Genomic DNA, 19,369 nt, shown 5'->3' on the forward strand with positions numbered 1-19,369 from the left:
ACTCTCTTTTTCAACTGCGTCGCTGCGCTGCTTTCTCTCTGGGAAATTCAACCGAGTTGGAGAAACTGTTCGCCGCGCGGAGTTGAGCCGATTGCAGAGAGTTGGTGAATCAAGCTGAAATCATCTGGATTTTTAAATGCTTGTTTTACTTTGCCGAAAACTGCTGCTTTGAATTAAAGTGGGGAAGAGTTTGGTGCAAAGTCATTGAGCTGACTGTCAGACTGATCCTAACCCGCTCTGTTTAGAGGACATCTTTCTCGTTTTCCCCCTTTCAGCACAGAGTAGGGGGACTACGTCTGTGCGGGAATAAAACGCGTAAAAGCTGCAAGACTTCATCCCAAAATATATTCATCTTTAACCCTGACACTGAGGAAAGGACTGTAATCGATTTGGCTTCATCGGAGTTCCACAGCAAGCATGCCGCAGGTGGAAATGATCCTCTTCCTCCTCCTCATCATTGGGATGTGTGTGTTCGGCCAGGACCCGGCTTCCAAGGTGGTGTCCGACCGCTACGCCGTCTACTGGAACCGGACCAACCCCAAGTAAGTAGCCCGACCCCGCTGGCTTGGCCGCTCGGCCGCTGCTCCGCTCTCCTGCAGGGACACACCGGCATAGAGGGGCTCCTTCAGCCTGGACGTTAGTACCCGGGTGTAGCTGAACTGGATCACAGTTGTTAAACTGCTCAGTGACTGCTTGTAGACTACACTTGGTGCACTCTGAGCTCAATATGAAGCAACAAATGTGCAGAAATACACTATAATAACCCCTCTTTAAATATTTATAGATTAAAAAATAGCTTGTTATTTGATCAATGTTTCACTGTGTGAAACGAAATGCAACATTTGCTCCATTATAAGCTCTTCTTCGGCGCACTTCATTCTGGTAATATAATTGTTATTCAGGTTCCCACTTCATTACAACCATATTTGTTGTCTCCGTTGATGGATTGTTGTGGTGATTTCAGTCGAATAATTCTCCATCCTATCTGAATCATCGTTTAATAACCTGTGCAGCATAAATCACTGCTGACAGAGGAACAACGTGCCATCTTTTTCACACATTCTGATCCGCTATTACGCACCATTACGCGCTATTACGCATTAATGTTCGGTGTTTGCTCCGCGCTCAGGTCGAAAATGAAATACAAGAGGAGAGTGAGAAGCGCTGGGAGAAATGTGTTCAGGCTGAGCTGCTGCATTTGAATACTGCTGAGTCGCTTCCAGTCTGCTGCTGTCGATTAGAAATGACAGGAATGATTTGGTGCCAAATGGTAACCCTCGCTTTGAGACTGAGCAGATATGTTTGTCAAATTGTGGGTTGATATGGTTGACTTGATAGTGTCTTTACTATCACGGAGGCAGCGCGTTGCTGATAAAGTGCAGATATTGTATTTTCTTAAGAATGGGTGAGTTATAACTTTGCAGTAATGCAAACGTTGCAAGTTTGCATAAAAAGTCTTCACATATTAGCAAAAATTTGAGCACTAAAGTGACTTTTCTTTCCTCAGCCCCCTCCTGTGTGTGTCATTTCATCTCCTATGCTGACTCAGTGCCTTACTCTTGGCACTTGAGCTCATATGAGTGTGTGTAACTTATTTTTCGGATGGACAGGAAAAACTTTCCAGGCTGAAGTTTTAGCAGGAGTGCAGATAAAAAGGAAATTGACATCAACATGTTCTCTGAAGGGAAAAAAAGAAACTGGTTTGTTGGGCATCAGAGGAGTTGAACTGACGGGATGTTAATGATACAAATGCAAATGTTGTGGTGTTGAGATCAAAGGCTGTTGGAGTTCCTGCCCAGCGAGCAGACAGATATCTGCGTCTGATAACAGCCTTCTGTCCCGCTCACAGGCTGCAGGTTGGGTGTTTTTTTGTTTTTTATCTTCTGTTGGCCTTCAAACTGTTCCCACTTCCCAAGTCTGGTTTCTTGGTTGCCATGCTCCCCAGTCCCCTCCACCCCACTCCACTTCTTCTGCCCCCCCTCCCGGCCCACGCTGGGGCAGACAATGCCGGGGTACACAGGGGTATTTCAGCTGCGGCCAAGTCTCAGCGTGATGCCCGGTCTTGTGAGAGATACACACATGCTGAGGTCACACACTCGGTAGTAACCAGGCGAGTTTCGGGGTTAAGCAGCGCAGAGGAGACCGTTGTCAGGGTCAAAACCGGGGCAGCACCGCCGGCCATGGGGCCCCGGTGACGGCCCCGGCACAGGCACCCCGCCTGGGCTTTGTCTCTGCAGAATGGAGGCTAAATAAATGAGTAACTCTAAATGAGTGTCTCCTTTTCTCATTCATGACTTTAATCTAAACCTGACCCCGGCTGTAGAATGTAAGAGAGGGCCGTGTTAAAGCCCGGGGGCCCCATGACCCTCAGCAGAACCTAACAGTATTCCATACAATCTTTCGGGCCCCGGATCCCTGCTGTTTAATGTAACCATACTCAGTATTGGAGCCCTGGGAACCTGCTGTGGTACAGTCCCCATTTCCAGATGAGCACCCCCCCCCCCCCTCCCTTCTGCCTTCTCTGCTACATATTTGACCAAAGTGGGAGAAACGGCATCCGGAGCAGCAGTCCATACTCAGCCATTCATGAAATCCCCTACAGGAGCTCTGGAATTGAAAAGGGAAGTGAGTCGTGAAAAATGGAAATGCGATGACATTTTCATGTTTCTCTATTGTTTCAAATGGGGCCGAAAGAAAGAAACCTTCTTGTAATTCAGACCCACAATACGTCCATGTTTGCCGTGCTTTCATCTCTGAGAATCACCTCTCCTGCGCTGATGCTTGTTGCTGATTCGACTCACACGAGCAGGACTGTGAGCAGCGCTGGAGGAGGGATTTACAGCCCTCAGAATGGTTCAGTTTCGCCTGGAGTTTGAAAAGCCTCCACAGTGACAGCGAGTAGCTTTACTCACTCGTATAAGCTACTTAATGAAATTAAATGAAACTCCAGAATCAGGGAGTCTTGTTAGAAAGAAACTGCTGAGATACATTTCATGTCCTTACTCTAAAGGGTTTTTTTTTGGGTGCAAGATCTGAAATAGAAGCTGAAAGGCTTCAGATAATTATGTCTGTAGAGGCTGGAGCAAAATCTTCTGCCTTGTTCTCGTCAGAGTTGGTCCATGATTGTGGAGGTGTTCTCTGCAGAGGCTGCGGCAGGTTTCAGAAAGTCTGGAAGAGCTCCTTGTTTGGATAGAAAACTAAAAAAAACATGGAAATTTAATAACGTGTGAAGATTATAACGCCGAACATTTTTGAGACTGTTGTTAGTTTTTGGTTGTTGTGTTTTAAGGATAATTTAAGGGTAATGTGACATGCTCGTACTACTTTTCTTTGATTATTCTGGCAAAACATCTTCTCAGAGGTTCTAAATGCTAAATTCTTGGTTCCTCTTTATTGCAAAACATACTTTTTAAAAGCTGTATAAGTTGTTTCTAATAGAGTTATAACTGATCAAATATTGTTTATTGATCTTTGTAGCTCATTAAGAAGCAATTAGCCGTCTAGGTTTGCAATGACACAGACTAGAGATGGGACAGATCTGATCTTATATCGGTATCAGGTCCGATGTTGACGTAATTTAGGTATCGGATATCGGACTGACGGCGCTGATCAACGTCACCGATCAAGAAAGATCGTTGGGCACTTCTGACATTCTCAGCTCGTACATTCTCACTTTAGAGTTATTCCTACTGAACTGCAAGTGCCCCGTCTCCATGACGACGTTTAGACTAGATGGATAGGTGTATCTGTAATGTAGACCAGTTCTGCTTAAGACAGACTTCACAAATATGGAGACTAAAACCTTTAAATGAACTAATTGAGTTTAAAACATAAAAAGATGAAGGATTACATGGAAGAAACTTTTATTATTAAAGAGTCTATTATAATGTTATTTCCCAACCGAAGTGAAAAAAGTGCAAAAATAAATAAATAGGAAAATTCATTGTGCAGCAGATATGAACTGTGTTGGAGATACAGTGAAGTTTTAGACGTTATAATAACAGATTCAAGCTGTTACACTGTTGCTATGGTTACATTTAAGGGAGATTATTAACACCAAGTAGACTGCCATGTTGTAACTGTAAGGTTGCAGCTTTACTTCAGTAGCTATTAAAAAATGACCTCTGACCTTTTACGATGACATTTTGTGGAATTATTTACGGGGGGAAAAAATATTCAGCCCTCCAAATATTCTCAAGTTGTTACTTTAAGCGTCATTATAACTAGTTAGAATAATAGTTTAGACTTTATTGGACTGTGAAAAGTTGTTCCAAACACTTTTTAAATGATTTTCAGTCTTTGAAGATGAGATGTTCTACGTGCATTAATTCAAAGTGTGTGTTGTATGAAGCATTAATAACTGGTTTATTCTTCATTATTAAACATTAGTTAAAGCTCATAAACCCTTTATGAAGAGTAACACATTAGAATATTGTTACTGCCCTAAAGTAGCTCATGAATGGATTTCACTGCGGACACTAAGATGTTTTATAGCTCATTAAACGTCTTTAATAACGTATGATTAACCCCTCAATGCAGCCATTAGTTCTAACTTAAAAAACGTGTAAACAAATGATGTCTTATTGGATTCAGAGTCTGCAGACATTTGTCCTTTTAGTGTTTCCTTCTACGCATGTATTGATGATTCATACAGCAGTCAGTTCCAGCGAATAAATCCAGTCTTACGTTTGTTTTATTGGAAAGTGGCACTCGGACAGAAACATCAGCTCATGAGCAGAAAGCGAAGCTCAGAGCATAAAACCTGAAGCGTTTGGTTTGTGGAAAAAAAAAAAAAAAAGGCTCGTGTAAGAAAAATGAGCCACAGATGTTCCTTGTCAGCTTCGCCGACTGTGTCGGTAACCAAATGATGGAATAAAGCGTACGAGTGGGGTACTTACTGCTGCTCTGACAAGGAGCTATTAGTGAATTCCCTGCTCACCAGCTCTTTAGCTGCTTCATTAAAACCCACCCGGGTCCATATGGTCTGCAGGCAGGCGCTGCCGTGGCCTAAGGTGTTTATTTGTTGCTGATAGGTGGGATCAGCGGAGAATCAGGGCCGGGTTCCGTCCCTAATCTCACTGAGCTGTTTGTGTCTTGGATGCCATGGAAACTGATACCCCTCGTCATCAAAGAAGCTCATTGGGTGGGACTAACGACCTGACAGCTGGGGAGAGAAGGATTCCAGCATTCAGGGAGAGCTCGGTCACCCCGGGGGTTTCCTTTAATCCCTGATAATGCCCCTCCAAAGCTTTCCCCAGCAGATGCAACATATTTCTCCAGAAGACAATCAAAGAATCTTTTCATTGGCCTCATTTCATGTTTGACAGAAGTGTGGTTGTTGACTTTGACAGACCTCTTTGATGATCCAAATGTTACCCTTTTTCATTTCAGTGTCTGCACACATGCGATTGTTTTCTGTTGGAGTAAAACCCCAGAAATCGGAGTAAGCTCCTCGACTTGACACTTACAGTGCACGCATTCCTCCTCACAGGAGAGTGACCGCCACTGTTTTGCTTTTTCCTTACACAGCTCTCTTTTTAATCTCCACTTAAAGAAACAATACTCTATTTTTCACTCGGTGGCGAGCTGATGTTGTGATAGTTTCCCAGTGGTATTGTGAGTTGCCCCGTTTGCATTGTTCCCAGTGTTTACCCTCGCTTTCCCCTCTCAGCCTTTTCCCGGCTCCCTGCCGCTCGGTTCCGCTTGGATTAAAAAAACGGACACAAAAAGGCGACCACGTCCAAATATTGACTGGGTCTCAGGACCGCAGCCCCTTCTCCCCAGCGCCGGCACAGAGCGCCTGAAAGGCCACTATTGTTTCTCTCGTACTCAGCGGCCCATAGCCGGGTCTTAGCTGTGCAGAGAGAAGGAGTAAGGGGGAGGAGGAGGGGGAGGCAGAGGGAGACTTGGTTGTGGAGAGCGTGCATATGTTATCTGAGGTGGAGCAGGGGGATTATAACAGGCGGGACGGCACAGTTGCAGGCGTGATAGAAACTTCCGCAGGAGAGGCCAGAGGCTACGACAGGAGAACAGTGTCCAGGCCGAGGAGACCTGGGGTGGGGTCAGGAGTGGTGTTTCCACCCCTGAGGAAGTGTCAATCTGAAAAGACATCAAAGAGAGCTGAGTGAATGTGATTTCCTGCAGGGAGGGTTCAGAAACTATCAATAAAGTGAGGATGAGAGGCTTCTTATCCGAGGTTTACCTTTCATTTTATTACAAAGTGCAGGAGCATTAAGCCTCCTTACAGCACTCTCCGAGCATGAAATGAAAGAGCAGCACTTCACAGATAGGATATCTGCCTTATTCACTTCCTCATATCATGTTCAGTGTGTGCTTTAATCACCTGTACCTTCCACAATGTTCTTAATCAGACTCAACCTTCAGGTCACTTCATTGCAAGTTTCATATAAGGAGATTTCTGTGGAGGGGGGGGGGGGGGGGGGGGGGACAGCCGTCCTGCGGAGACGCCCGTCATTGCTGGTGCTCTCTACGACCCCCGCCTGCAGAGAGAGGTGGCCCCCGCCCTCCTTTATGCTCTCTGACTAATAAGTCGAGGCCCTCAGGCTGCCTGCTTCTGATTGACAGGAAGTAGTGACGAGGGGTTACTAATAAGTGTGGCAGGTTTATTGGTTTACGCCGAGATTCCTTGAATTCTGACGCATCAGATGCACAGGTGACACCAGATATTTTTCATTTTGTCCTTTATTTAAAAAAACACCTTTTTTAATTTGAATACTAAAAGTTATCAATTTAAAAATGCCCAATTGTCTTGTGTTAGGCCCTAAATTATACTTTTCTAAAATAAATGCAAAAAAGTAAGCCAGTGATGCTCGATTACTAAAGTCAGATTTCAATAAAAATCAACGTTTTTATTTCAAGAATTCTCTTGAAGTTGTTTTAGAATAGGGAATCAAAATGACTTTAACATGTTAAATCAGAAGTTCAAATACCCAATACTATCACCAAAATTTCACTACTAAACTCGCTTTTTCAAGACATTTATAGAAGTGAGGCTCACTACTTGAAAGAAGATTATGCAGATTCACTGTGCTACAATCAAGAAAAATTACACTTGAATCTCAAGATGTTGCTTAAAAAATGTCTTTACAAGCGTCCAATAGAATTCCACGTCTGACAAGGAGTCAAAAAAAAGTAGAAAAGGTTTCCAAAGATTATCCTTTTGTCTTAAATTCCTCAATTTCTAATACAAAGAAACTTTCCTGACCAGATTTTCAGTATCATGGAAGATGAATAAAGAAATGGTTGAAATTGAATTAATAAAAAAACTTCCACTTGAATCTAGAAAAAGAAGTAAAAAAGCTGACCAGGAACCATGATCTCACCCCGTCACTTAAACTATTAACAGATTCCAAGGGACTCCTGGGGCTGATTTTTCTTTTGTTCATGCAAACAAAAATAATCGTAAAACCTTTTTCGAGCTGTTTGCGAGTTTGACCCAGTTTTTCTTTTTTTTTTTTTAACATGTCAAGACTTCAGCTTCAAAAGTTGTTCATAATTGAGTGTTGTTACCCTTAAAGAAGACAGAATAAGGTCAAACAATGCTAGAATCATATTTTGATCTGGAAAACCTCAAGAAAATCTGTCTCCAATGAGAATCTTTCAGCCAGATTTTTTTGCCCTTTTGAGCGAGCCAAATAAAATAAGCTTCAGTAAAATCAGTCTTTCAGCACAGTCTGAAAATTTAAACTAGATTTTTCTAGAATTCAGCGTCTGTGACTTAAAAATCCCACAATATGGTCAACGGTTTGACTAGAACCCTGTCTTCATCTGGAGATCCTAAAGAGCGTCCAACAGGAGTGGGATTATTTCTACAAGTTTAAAAATAATTACAATAAAAAAAAACATTTTCAAGATTTTTTCTGGAACCCAGTGTCTTCTTAATGTAAAAAAATATTCTTCAAAAAAGGTTTCAAAAATCATTTCTTTTTTGGTTTTATGATGTTTCCAATCACAAAACTTGTCAGGACTTTGACTTGTCAGAGATTTCTATGAAGTCTAACGGTGTTTTCACACAATCATAAAACACCTGCTGAGATGCATGTGTGAATGCAAAAGGATGAATTTTGGCTTCACCCAGAGTTTCTCCTGCAAATTCTAAAGTAAAATTCCTGCATCAAGTTGGGGTCAGCAGAAGGGGGGGTGGGGGGTATGGTGACTCGTCACCAGGCCTTCAGGATGCATGGAGAGAAGCAGCCAGTTTGTTCTTAACCAATCATTGTAGATTCTTTGTCTCCATTAAATGACATGGAGCAGTGATATAGAAGATATGATATAGACACATAACCTGTCATCACCGGACTTCATCACCCGCTGTTTCTACGTCTTCCTGTGTATGTCATGCCCTTCCTCCGGATGCCACCATGCCTTTCGGTCTGACAGGGAAAGTCTCCGGCTGTAAGGTGCAGCAAGTGTGAAAAAAGGCAAGTCGTGAAGATTTCAGGAGGCAGGCTGTCCAGAAAATGTCCAGAAAATTTCAGGCAGCATGTGTGAAAAAAGCTGAAGACGTCAGAGTAGGGTCAGCTGTTGAACCCGACTCCTTCTTGATCTCAGAACAACCCAGAGATGATTAAAAAAGTCTGAAAAGCCGATGCAACGGAAGAAGAAAATGTGACTTTTGAGTCTAGAAAATTCACTGAACACACAAAGACGTGTTGGTAGAAACAGGGGAAACAATGTTTTTACACATTTAAGACAGTAAAATGTTTATGACTACAGAAAAACATCTCGGTAAGATTCAGGGTATCCAGATCAGATAGTGTACTGCTTTGGCATCCCCTGTTTGAAATGTGCGACAGTCAATGGATTAGCGGGGGGAACTCTTCAGGCCTAATCTCACAGTCTCACTCCGCTGCACAGAGGTTCACTTTTCTGCCGTTTTAATCTTAACTGGGCTTTGTGTGTGTGTGTGTGTGTGTGTGTGTGTGTGTGTGTGTGTGTGTGTGTGTGTGTGTGTGTGTGTGTGTGTGTGTGTGTGTGTGTGTGTGTGTGAGACTATGTGTGTGTGACTATGTGTGCTGTTTAAATGTGAGTGGTGAAATGGCATCCCCTGTGTCTTTGTAGGCACCGGTGAGGGTATTAGCAAAGAGGCTCTAAGGGGCTTAAGAGGTCAGCCCTCCCTTTGTGTGGAGACACAAAACACTTCCTGTGGGACCCTTCACCCCTCTCTGTTCTTCCCTCAGAAAGCCAGGGCCTGCCTGACCATTCACATTAATCAGCCTTAGCTCCTAATGACTGCAGCAAAGCTCCTAAAAAAAGTGCCACAAAAAGGACCTAAAGAGCGGCTAAGCTGCTAACAGAGCGGGAGAGGCTGCTGCTGTTTGTAGGCCATTAGAGTATCAAAGATAGTAAAGTGGGTCCATGTTTGGCCCTCGAAGGTCTACTCAACACCCCCCAAAAAAAACAGTAATGAAACGTGAGTTCAAGTTTGTTGAGACTTTTAAACAAGAGTCCAAGAAAAGAGAGAAAGTGAGTCTGAGAAGTCTGCAGCTTGAAACTGTTCTTGAACTGTTGCGTGTAAAAAAAAAAGAATATCCTACTTGCAAAGAAATGTTGTTGTATTCTTGAACCCAAAAGTTTTTTTTTTTTCAACCTGTTTCCAATTCAAACCGACTGTTTTCCAAGATTTTTTTCTACAATACCCCGCCATTGTTCTTCACTATGGTGGAACTATTGGTCTTATTGTGTGTTTTTTTTCTCTTGGTAAAATTCAGAATGGAAAACAGAATCTGCTTTGTGGCTCTGTTACGTGCACAAACAAGAAATTAGACTTTCTTGCTCTCAGTGTAAATACACAAAAGTAGACTTTTATGGAACTGAAAAAAAAAGTTGAATTTTGAGTCTGAAAGACGTTGCAGTGTTTTATTTGATTGAAACTTGTGAAACTTTTCTTGAGTCTTGTGTAACTATCAGTCTTGTTCTGAGCTGTAAGCAGAAAATTCAGACACAAAACGGACTCGATGGTTCAAGTGTTTCTTAAAAAAAAAAAATGTGACTGTCTTTGCCCTCGGTTCACATGCACAGAGATAGACACACATGCAACATACAAGGAAAACAAATAGTTTGTTTCAATCTCTCTCCACTTCCTTATTTAGTTCATAAAGAGTCACAAGGAACAAAATAACTTGATAATGTGTTTTTTGCAAAGAAGTTAAATTTATAAAGAACAAGTGATTTCCACTGATGCAGCTTTTTATTGAAATTTATTTTTATTTTCTTCTGTACTTGTCAAAATAAGAGAGGACTATTTGACAAAAGGGAGAATAATTGCAGGATGCAGGACGAGTTGATTCAATGAGAGAGAGAGCGGAATCAGCAGTGTTTAATCCTCCTCGTCTCTGATGTTATTCCGCCTTATTGTGGAGTTTAAGTTCTGATTCAGTGGGTTTGTCTGGGTAGCTGTGATGTCAGTGGTTTTGCTGTCTCTGCTGGTTTGAGACAAACGGAGGTAGGAACAATATTGGCGCACTGGTAGATAGATATCACATGTGATCAGAGCTGAAATGTAAATTGGCTTGAAATATATTCTTGATAAAAAGCAAATCTGATCATTTTGACAGTGAGGGGCCGAACACAGTGAATGTTTCTGGAAGTGTATTTGGGTCAGTGCGGCTTTTTGGAGGGAGGCCTGAAACATGAAGTATGTGCACCTCCTCGTCACGCTGTCGTTTCCTGATTCTTAACGGCTGCTGACTTTTCACTTTTTGTGTTTCTTGGAAGAAATTAGGCAAAACTGACGTGTGAGCGCTTTTCTTTCCTCCCCAGTTTCTCCTCCAGGTTTGTGAATCATGTGTGATGAAGCTCTGTGAGCAGCACGTACGCACGGGGGCCACAGAGACCAACCAAAAACACCTCTGATGATGAAGAATCTGCTTTGGTCAGCAGATTTGAACAAGTTGTGATTGCTTTTGTTTCCCCGGTTCAAATGTCTCGTTTAATCACTTGGTTTTATCTGATGATGGTTTGAAGCTGTTATTTCTGTTACCACAACAGAGGAGAAGTTTTAGCCTGTTGTCGCTGTGTGCAGACCCCCCGTGGCGTTGAAAATATCAAAGTCATGAATGTCATTTACTTGTGTGTGAAGAACAGTTGTTGTTACATGAACTTGGTGTGACTTTGCGGGACCTTTGGTGTGGCTCTCCGGCCCGTTGAGACTCAAAGTGTTTCCTCCTGTTGGATTTCAGCACACTCGGGGGCTTTGGGACCCATGAAATATTCAAAAAGCCGTTTGTGATCTCACGATAGAGCTCGGACGAACCTTCACACGCAAAGCTGGAGAAATCCAGGTCAGGACCGCCATGATAGAGGGGTCCACATTGTGTCGTCTGGTCTTTTTTTTTTTTTTTTTTTGTTCACTGAATTCTTTCCTGGCCTGTGTTTTCTGTGCTGATGAACGAGCGAGATTAAATTGTTTTGGGGAGTATTTTATCATCTCATAAACTTCACTTTCTCTGTCATTAATTGAATTCTCAGACTGCACAGATGTGTGCAGACTTTCCGCAGACGTGGCTGACTTCTCCTTCTTCGTCCTGTTCTCTGTGCCGTGTGGCGGAGCGTGGAGGCTCAGGCAGCCATTTTCCAAATTCGACTCCATTTTGAATCAAGGAATAAAAAGTAGGTTACGAATCCTGGGATGTCACTTGAGTGTCTTCTGATCTTTTCAGACCTGACACTCAGATCCTGTGAAAATGTCTCTTTTCTTAAGACGACGTGTATTCCTCTGTGGGGAGTCACTGCTCTCAGGTGCTGAACTCTTGAGGTCCGAAATTCCCAAAACATCAAGAAATTCTATTAATGGAGTCAGAGATATTTATTACATTGACTGTCTTGATTCTTGTTCCCTTACCTGATTACCTTTTCTCTAGATTAAAATACATATATCCGGGTTTTTTTAAATACTTGAAATTCACGTTGATTCATTTTTTAAATTCTTCCAGCAGCATTTTCACGTGGATTAAGAACATTTTGTCTTTTTTTTTTACCCTTAAATTTCAAAATTTTGCAAAATATTAAAGGATAAAACAAATTCTGCAGCAACATTTCCTTTTTTAAACAAATAGTCATTTGGACAAGTCGTCCTCTCCGTCAAACCAGTAAAATATTTACTTTTTGAAGACATGAACTCAAATCAGACTTTAAAAAACAGACCCCCGATGTAGACGAGATGTTCTTAAAATATTTCATGAAACTGATAAAAATCAGAACACTTTAAATCACAGTCTGATATTTAAATTTATCACAGATTCTTGAAATGACCATGAAAACATCCACATTTTAAGATAAGGTTTTTTAAATGTTGTCTCTGTTTTACTGCAGCTTAAAAAGCAGCTCTTGTTTTGTCTAATTAAACTTAAAGTTTGGTCTGATTGTTGAGAAAAGTGAAGCATACTAGTTTTTGCAGTGCAAGAAAAACACAATTCTCTCTGAAGACTTGTTTTTGTAAAAAAAAAAAAAAAAAAAAAAAAAAAACAGTCATCAACTGAGCAAACTTGAAAGTAGTTTAATAGTTTGATGGAAATTTTGCACGACACAATCATTTATTTTGGATAAGACAAAGTCAAATGTGAGGCTGTTGAAAATCATGTTTTCTGACGTCTGGCAGCCTGATTGACCTACTAACACAAAGATGGCGGCACAAGCTTTTTTGGTGGTGCGCTGGTCGCTGTGTGTCATCTCTGCCGCCTGCCCGTGCGAGCAGCTACCTTGGCGCTCATATCAGCGGTCGCAGCAGCACGATGGGAACACGCAGGCAGACGCTGCGAGCGCTCGCGCTGATGATCCCCTTTTATGTCTTGGCTCCATCGGGGCCCGGAGTTATTCTAGTGCATAATTGATGGAGGAGTTAGAATAGCAGAAGTAATGCGATGAGAGGGTGCAGCCAAGCGGAGCGAGGGATCGCGTGCGTGGGGCTGCAAACATTGCAGGGGACGGGAGGAGGGCATCTGGCGTAACAGGTCCCAGCGCTGAGTCGACACAGAATATGCCGCCGCCGCAGCCAATTGCAGGGCTCCTTTTCCCGCCCAATCAGATTGCTCCACTTTAGCAGAGTACTACGCTTTCATGAATTGAGACTCTTGGTTATCAGAGCTTCAAAGAGCTTCTCTCGCCTTCCTTTCCTTCTTATTTCAGGTTTTAAAGTTGATTCTGGTGTAAAAAAATGAGATGATTACACTTCAGGAATGTTGTAAATCACGTCTTTGTCTCGTTCTTTCTTTGTCCTTTCCTGTGGAGGATCCCGAGGCCGACTCAGCGGTATCAGCAGTGACAGGGGAGGATATCACACCTAGGCGAGCACCTACAAAGAGAAACTAATGGCCCAACAAGCCTGTTATTGTCTGTTTCACAAAGGAGACAAGGTCACAGGGAACCTGTCCCGTCCTGCTTCAAAGACACTGACCAAGTCTGAGGGACAAACAAAGCACAGGAGGAGAGACGGCTGTCAGACACCTACCCTCGCCAAAAGTTTCACCTTGAATCAAAGCTTTTTTTATAAGGCAAAAAAAACAACAGAAAACAACAAATTAATGTGAAATAAACTCTCCATATGTGAAAGATTTAGATTGAGATCAAGATGATGAGTGAAAAGTGAAATACAGAGAAATCTAAGACGAACAAAAAACACATCAGCCAGTACATGATGTAAAGATTCAAATATAATGCACTAGACAAATGACATTTTCTAGACATTTTCAGGAATATCTCTTAGGAAAAAAATATTTTAAAACACTTAACGTAACTTTAAAACACTTTAATTAGTTGATTAACTTCGTTCTAAAACTTAAACATACTCAAAACATGTAGAAAATATTCCAGCTGTGGGAAGATTGTAGTAATTATTTTCATTAAAATTAAATTTAAAACAGGTTTTATTTAAAGGAGGTTATTTTTGTTTTCTTTCTATATAAAATGATTTTAAGTAAATTACTTTTTTACCAAAGAAAATGCGTCAAACTTTTTAATTTGGCAGGAAAATGAAATTGTATTTCTTCCTGAGCTCATTATTTTCACTATTTATTAGTAAACTAAATGGTTTAGAAGTAAAAGCTTTGAAGATAGTTTGATTCTTTTGTTCATTTATCTCTCCACCTTCAACCCAAAGTGCCCAGACCAGACGACTCCAGCTCCGAGTGTTTGCTGTGTATCAATTAGTTTCATATTCGGGGCCTTAATATGCAAAATGTGCATCAGAGTCTGCTAATGGAAATGTATTGTCATTTGTGGAAGTGTTCTTTTAATTACCCAGCAACCGGCGTATTGCAGACAGCGAGTTGTGCAGCAGTTTTGTGCGAGGCGGAGCAGACAGTAGCGGCTGTCTGAAACACAGACCTGTCCAGCAGAGCACTTAGAGGCCACTGGACCGGGACTGGGCCTATTAACATCATAAAATGCGCCTCATAAAGATGTTTTATTTGTTTCCTGAGTGTGCCGGCTGCTTAGGTTTCCATCAGAAGTCTTTATGGCTCGCTGCTCATATTTCTGTCTCTGCATGGAGGTGACTATTAACTTTTAGTGGACTTTCGTAAGTAGCGAAAACTCGGTCACCAAAAGTTCACTAATCACTTTTTTTTTACCCCTCGTAAGTGTGTTTGATTCTTTCACCTTCAGCGTAAGACTTTGGAGTAAAGTGGGATATGATAGGCGTAAAAATGAATACATGTTTGTACATTAAAGGTGTTTAAGCACAACAATAATTCAATAACAAAATTAATTAATATGCTTTAGAATCAAACTTTGTTAGCATCAATATTTATTTATTCTAGTATTTTTAGTATCATTGATAAAACATAATTATTAAACATTTGAATTCAAAGTAATTTATAATATTTTAAATACTTTAAAATCTTTTCTGAACGCAAAATGTTTAAACTAATTTTATTTTGAAAATATTTATATTTAATAGATGAAAATTTTTTTTAGAACGTAAAAAATGTGCAACCTAAATCTTGTTTTTTCCCGTAAATATTCTCGTCTTAATGTCGTCATATTCCGTTAATATTTGTTCATATATTATTTTCTGATTTGTTAATGTATATTTATATAAATGTTGCATAAATATGTTTCATTTCTTTTGCTTCAGACCTGATCATGTCTAAAAGGACGTTACACTCGCTCTTAGTTCAACCTAAAATGTTTAGATTTTGAATTTTGGGTTAAGTTGTTCAGATTATTATTATGAATTTAAAACATTTTTACATTAAGAAAAATGAAAAAAAAAAAAAGAATTTGAAAAATAGCGGTTCCCTTCTTGCCGTCGTTTCAATCTTAATTTAATTTAATAATTGTTTCACTTATAGTTCAACTTTGTGCGATCAAAGTCACATTAATCTGATATCAGGTCTTATGACTGGTTATTGTAACTTTAAATAACTGGGGATAAAATCATTTCAAAGCTAGCTGACATTTTCAGGGTTGAGCTCATGAGCTCGGCTTTGATGCAGCCCGTGTGTCGCCGGCGCCGGGTTCCACCTCTGTCACTTGCCCTCAGTTTCACTCATTTGAGCGTGTGTGATTATAGGATGGAATAAAAGGCAAGAATTGATCTTAGAAGAAGAAAAAAACATGGGCCCTGAGTGTGGATGTTAGAGTCCTGTGACCGCTGCTCTGCATCACATGGTCCCCTTCCAGAAGTAGTGCTGGTCTAGACACGCGATACACAGGGGGGTTCGAGAAGCACGCCGGCTAAGACGTCACACACGTTTACCATCCACCAAGCCACTCCTGTATGGAGGCAGGCCTGCACAAAATTTTGCCCAGCAACCCAGCAGAGGAGTGGGAGATGTGGTGGTGAGGTGCTGCACCACTGTTTGACGAACATCTTCACTTCTCTCTCACCAATAATCACTTTATTTCCTGATTATTTGAAAGCCCGGCAAAGACTCTGCAGGGTGTTAACTTTCTGTAGCAGTGATTACATTTATTCAATAATTAATCCCTTGATGAAATAAGAGTTTCAAGTTCGACTCTGGAGGCTGATTCACAAACTGAAAGGCCTTTTTTTTTTTAAATTTGGTGATATCACCTCTTTATCTTTTGGAACCAAAAATGTAAAAATGAGGTTACAAATCCTCCTCACTGCAGTCAAAATGTAAAATATGCTAATTAGTCCAATCCCCCCCTTCCCAAAAAAAAGAACCCTAAGAAAACAGGGGTGTGTCTTCTCAAAGAGTCACCAATCAGGATTAACCCATTACCCCGCGGCAGCCAATGAGGTGAGGAGCAGCTGTGCTTCCATTGGCCCGCCGAGTGCAGATCACCAAAACTGTGCCAGATACACCAGGGTAGAAATAACCCAGAAATTGCTGTTGCCTGAAGGGAGCAAAGCTCTTAATGCAGCATGTTGAATCCAAGCTGCAGCAGCCGGTTGCTTTCTGGGGGATGTCAACTAAAAATGCCAACAACTATCTGAATAAATCACTATCTTTTCTTTATGGAGACTTTTCTTTAAGTCTGCCACAGAATAAATGTTCGAGGTTCCTGCTCACTGCAGAGTGCGCCTCTCACTTTCATGCTTCCTTGCTTCCTAATTATGTCTTTCAGTACTTCTCAGTCTCATTTTTTCAACGAAGCTAAAACTTCTTTGTCCCACCAAAAACACTGACATTTAATGCATTTACCATGGAGAAAAGATTAACTGTAGCTGAACCTGTGCTTTAAAGTTTACTAAACTAAATCTAAACCCACTTAAAACAGATATATTTTTTATCAAATTGGCAAATTGGCGACAGCAATATATTAGAAACTATTTTTTTATATTTCCAGTGTTGTGATTCTAGACAGTTTTAACAGATTTTTATATGCAATATTCTGTGTCACTGTACTAAAATTAACCAAATTAAGTGATATTTCTTCTTCTGTGAAACTCCCATAAGCACAAGTTACACGCTTCAGTAACCACAAATGAATTAAATGAGCCCACTTTGCTGCACTGCGAAAACAGCCAAATATGCTGCGTGCATTTTGTCAAAGTGCAAAAAAATGTAAGAACTACAAACATTGTATGTTTTGCGTTTCAGTGATTTTCCTTTCTGGACTGAAATCTCAGTTTATAAAATGGCCAATATTTTCTGCAGTCTCCAACAATGTGTAATTCATGAAAAATATGGTTACTCAAACATAGTGCTGTAAAACCAGCACATATTAATTATAATTAATGATAAAGTATTGTTATTTCTTATTCACTGATATAATTTGATGCATTATTATCTTAAAATCTGGTATCGTGCTCTGTAAGCTAATTTTTGATTTATAATTTCATGTCATTTTTACAGTGTCAGATTTTTGAAATTTAAATTTCACATAAGAAAGAAAAAAAAATCCCCTAAGACTGATATTTGTAAATTATTGTTACTTTCACTACGTGTTTATATGACAGTGATCAAAAAACATTTCCTACACCTTACATTTTCTAGAAAGTTTTATTAAAATTAAATAATATTTCATGTAATCCCAAAATATGTTATTTAAACAAAATTAATGTTTATTCAGCAGAAAATCCTCAAATAAGTCTTAGCGCTACCAGTTTACGAAATGTGTGCTACGCTAATGTGCTATAGCACTAACTAGTTTTTATTATTATTTTAATATTACATTTACAGTGCAGTGGAACTCAGCTCTGTCCATCCAGATGTTTTAAATCCAGCTGCGTCTTCTTTCACTCCTGACCTCTCAGCTGACTCCTTCACATCCTCCTTACGTCCATGGTACAGCCACAGCGAGTTAATTGAAGGCTAAGACATTTTTGCATTTCCGTATGAATGTGAGTGTTTGATCAGAGTCCAAACAACAGAAATGTTTCAGGTTTGTTTTAGACGTTGGCCCTGTTTTGTGAGTGTGGACCAATTTCCTCCAAAATTCTCTCGCTGGTGATCCGGCTCAGACGAATGTCAGCACATCGGTGACTTTAATTTGGTGGCGTGCTCTGTGGGCGCAGACACACATTTAATCTACTGTGGAAAATGAGTCTGCAGACTTTGGGGAGACAGTGTGATCACACACACACACACACACACACACACACACACACACACAGATGCAGACGCAGACTTGTGAGCCGGGTGTCATATGTTTATCCTGTAAGTCAGCTGTTTGATCATAATTTGTGATTAATCAGCCATGAGAGCTTTTGAATTAAGAGCAGCTTTTCATGTCAGAGTAACTGCAGCCTAATCCGTCTGGCCTTTCCCAGAAGCTTTATAGTTTAGCCGAGCAGATGACACAGAGCGGGCGGCCGAGCGCTGGTTACAGAGAGTCTTAGAACTGGAAAGTCGCAGGTTTTAGTCCCAGTAGAGCAATAAATTCCTGCACCACCGATGAATAATGTTTCTATGAGGATATTGTATTTTCTTCACGTTCAGACTGTATGTCATTGAAACAACTTCTGAGTAGGCGAGGAATCTGTGCTTTCTTTTTACTAAGAAAATGTCTTAGGTGTTTTAGTTCAAAGAATTGTAGCAGGAAAAGACAAAAAAGGAACAGATAGATGCTAAAGTCTGCGTAAACATGGTTTGACGTACTGAAAGTGACAGCACCACAAAGACAAAGTGTCAAAAGATCTGTTTATATTTAGAATCAATAACAGCAGAGGTAGTAAAGTTCCTCATTGAGAACAACTCTTTTACTATCTACATAATATCAATGAGACTGTTTACTCCACATAGAGAGCAGTCACTCCATGCTACGTGCTAACGCTAGCTCTTTGACTCAGTAGAATGCAAAATGGAGGAGCAAGACATTCAGCCAGTCTCACAGATGACTGGAGTAGATCCTGAAGGATGTACTAATTCAAAAATAGACTTTGAATCATGAATCCAGAATCTAAAATAGATTCTGAATCGAATCGTGACCCCAAGAATAACAATCGAATTGAATCATCAGAAGTCATTTTGGTGTCTCATAAGTGCAAAAGTAACGTCCATGTTTCTTACTAACAGAGAGCAGAGGAGTTGGCACTGTGAAAAAAATGCACAAATTCATTGGAAAAATATTGGTACCAAATCATTGCCAAAGCATTCAGTTACTTTAGACAGTGACCAGAAGGTTGTTTGCCATTTTTGATAGTTATTAACAAGAAATGACCCAATCTTTGATGTTTCTATATTTGTTGTATTGGTAACAAATCAGGCATTGATAGCATCCGATTTTTACTAGTGTTGTATTTTAGTTAAAAATCGAAGATGATTTAGAAATAAGGTAGCACTTTGGCTTCATATGCGTACATGTACTTATTGCTCAGCTTTGTTCACTCCCAGTTGATCAGACTGTTGACATTCATTATGTAGCTATCGGCTTTTTGAAATCTTTGTTTTAAGGAATTCATTAATAGCTTAATTAAAAACTACCAAATTAACCTGTA

General features: G+C 40.5%; 1 protein-coding gene across 1 annotated transcript in view; it reads left to right on the top strand.

Moving 5' to 3' along the window:
• Positions 1-19,369, top strand: part of LOC109985688 (ephrin-A5b) — a gene marked incomplete at its 5' end in the record, with an annotated part of 81,182 nt that continues 61,813 nt past the window's right edge. Inside the window, 1 exon segment of the mRNA XM_020636083.2 lies at positions 1-542. Coding sequence (XP_020491739.1) covers positions 418-542 — 125 coding nt within the window.

This window comes from Labrus bergylta, chromosome 17 (assembly GCF_963930695.1).
Source record: "Labrus bergylta chromosome 17, fLabBer1.1, whole genome shotgun sequence".
Lineage (NCBI taxonomy): Eukaryota > Metazoa > Chordata > Actinopteri > Labriformes > Labridae > Labrus > Labrus bergylta.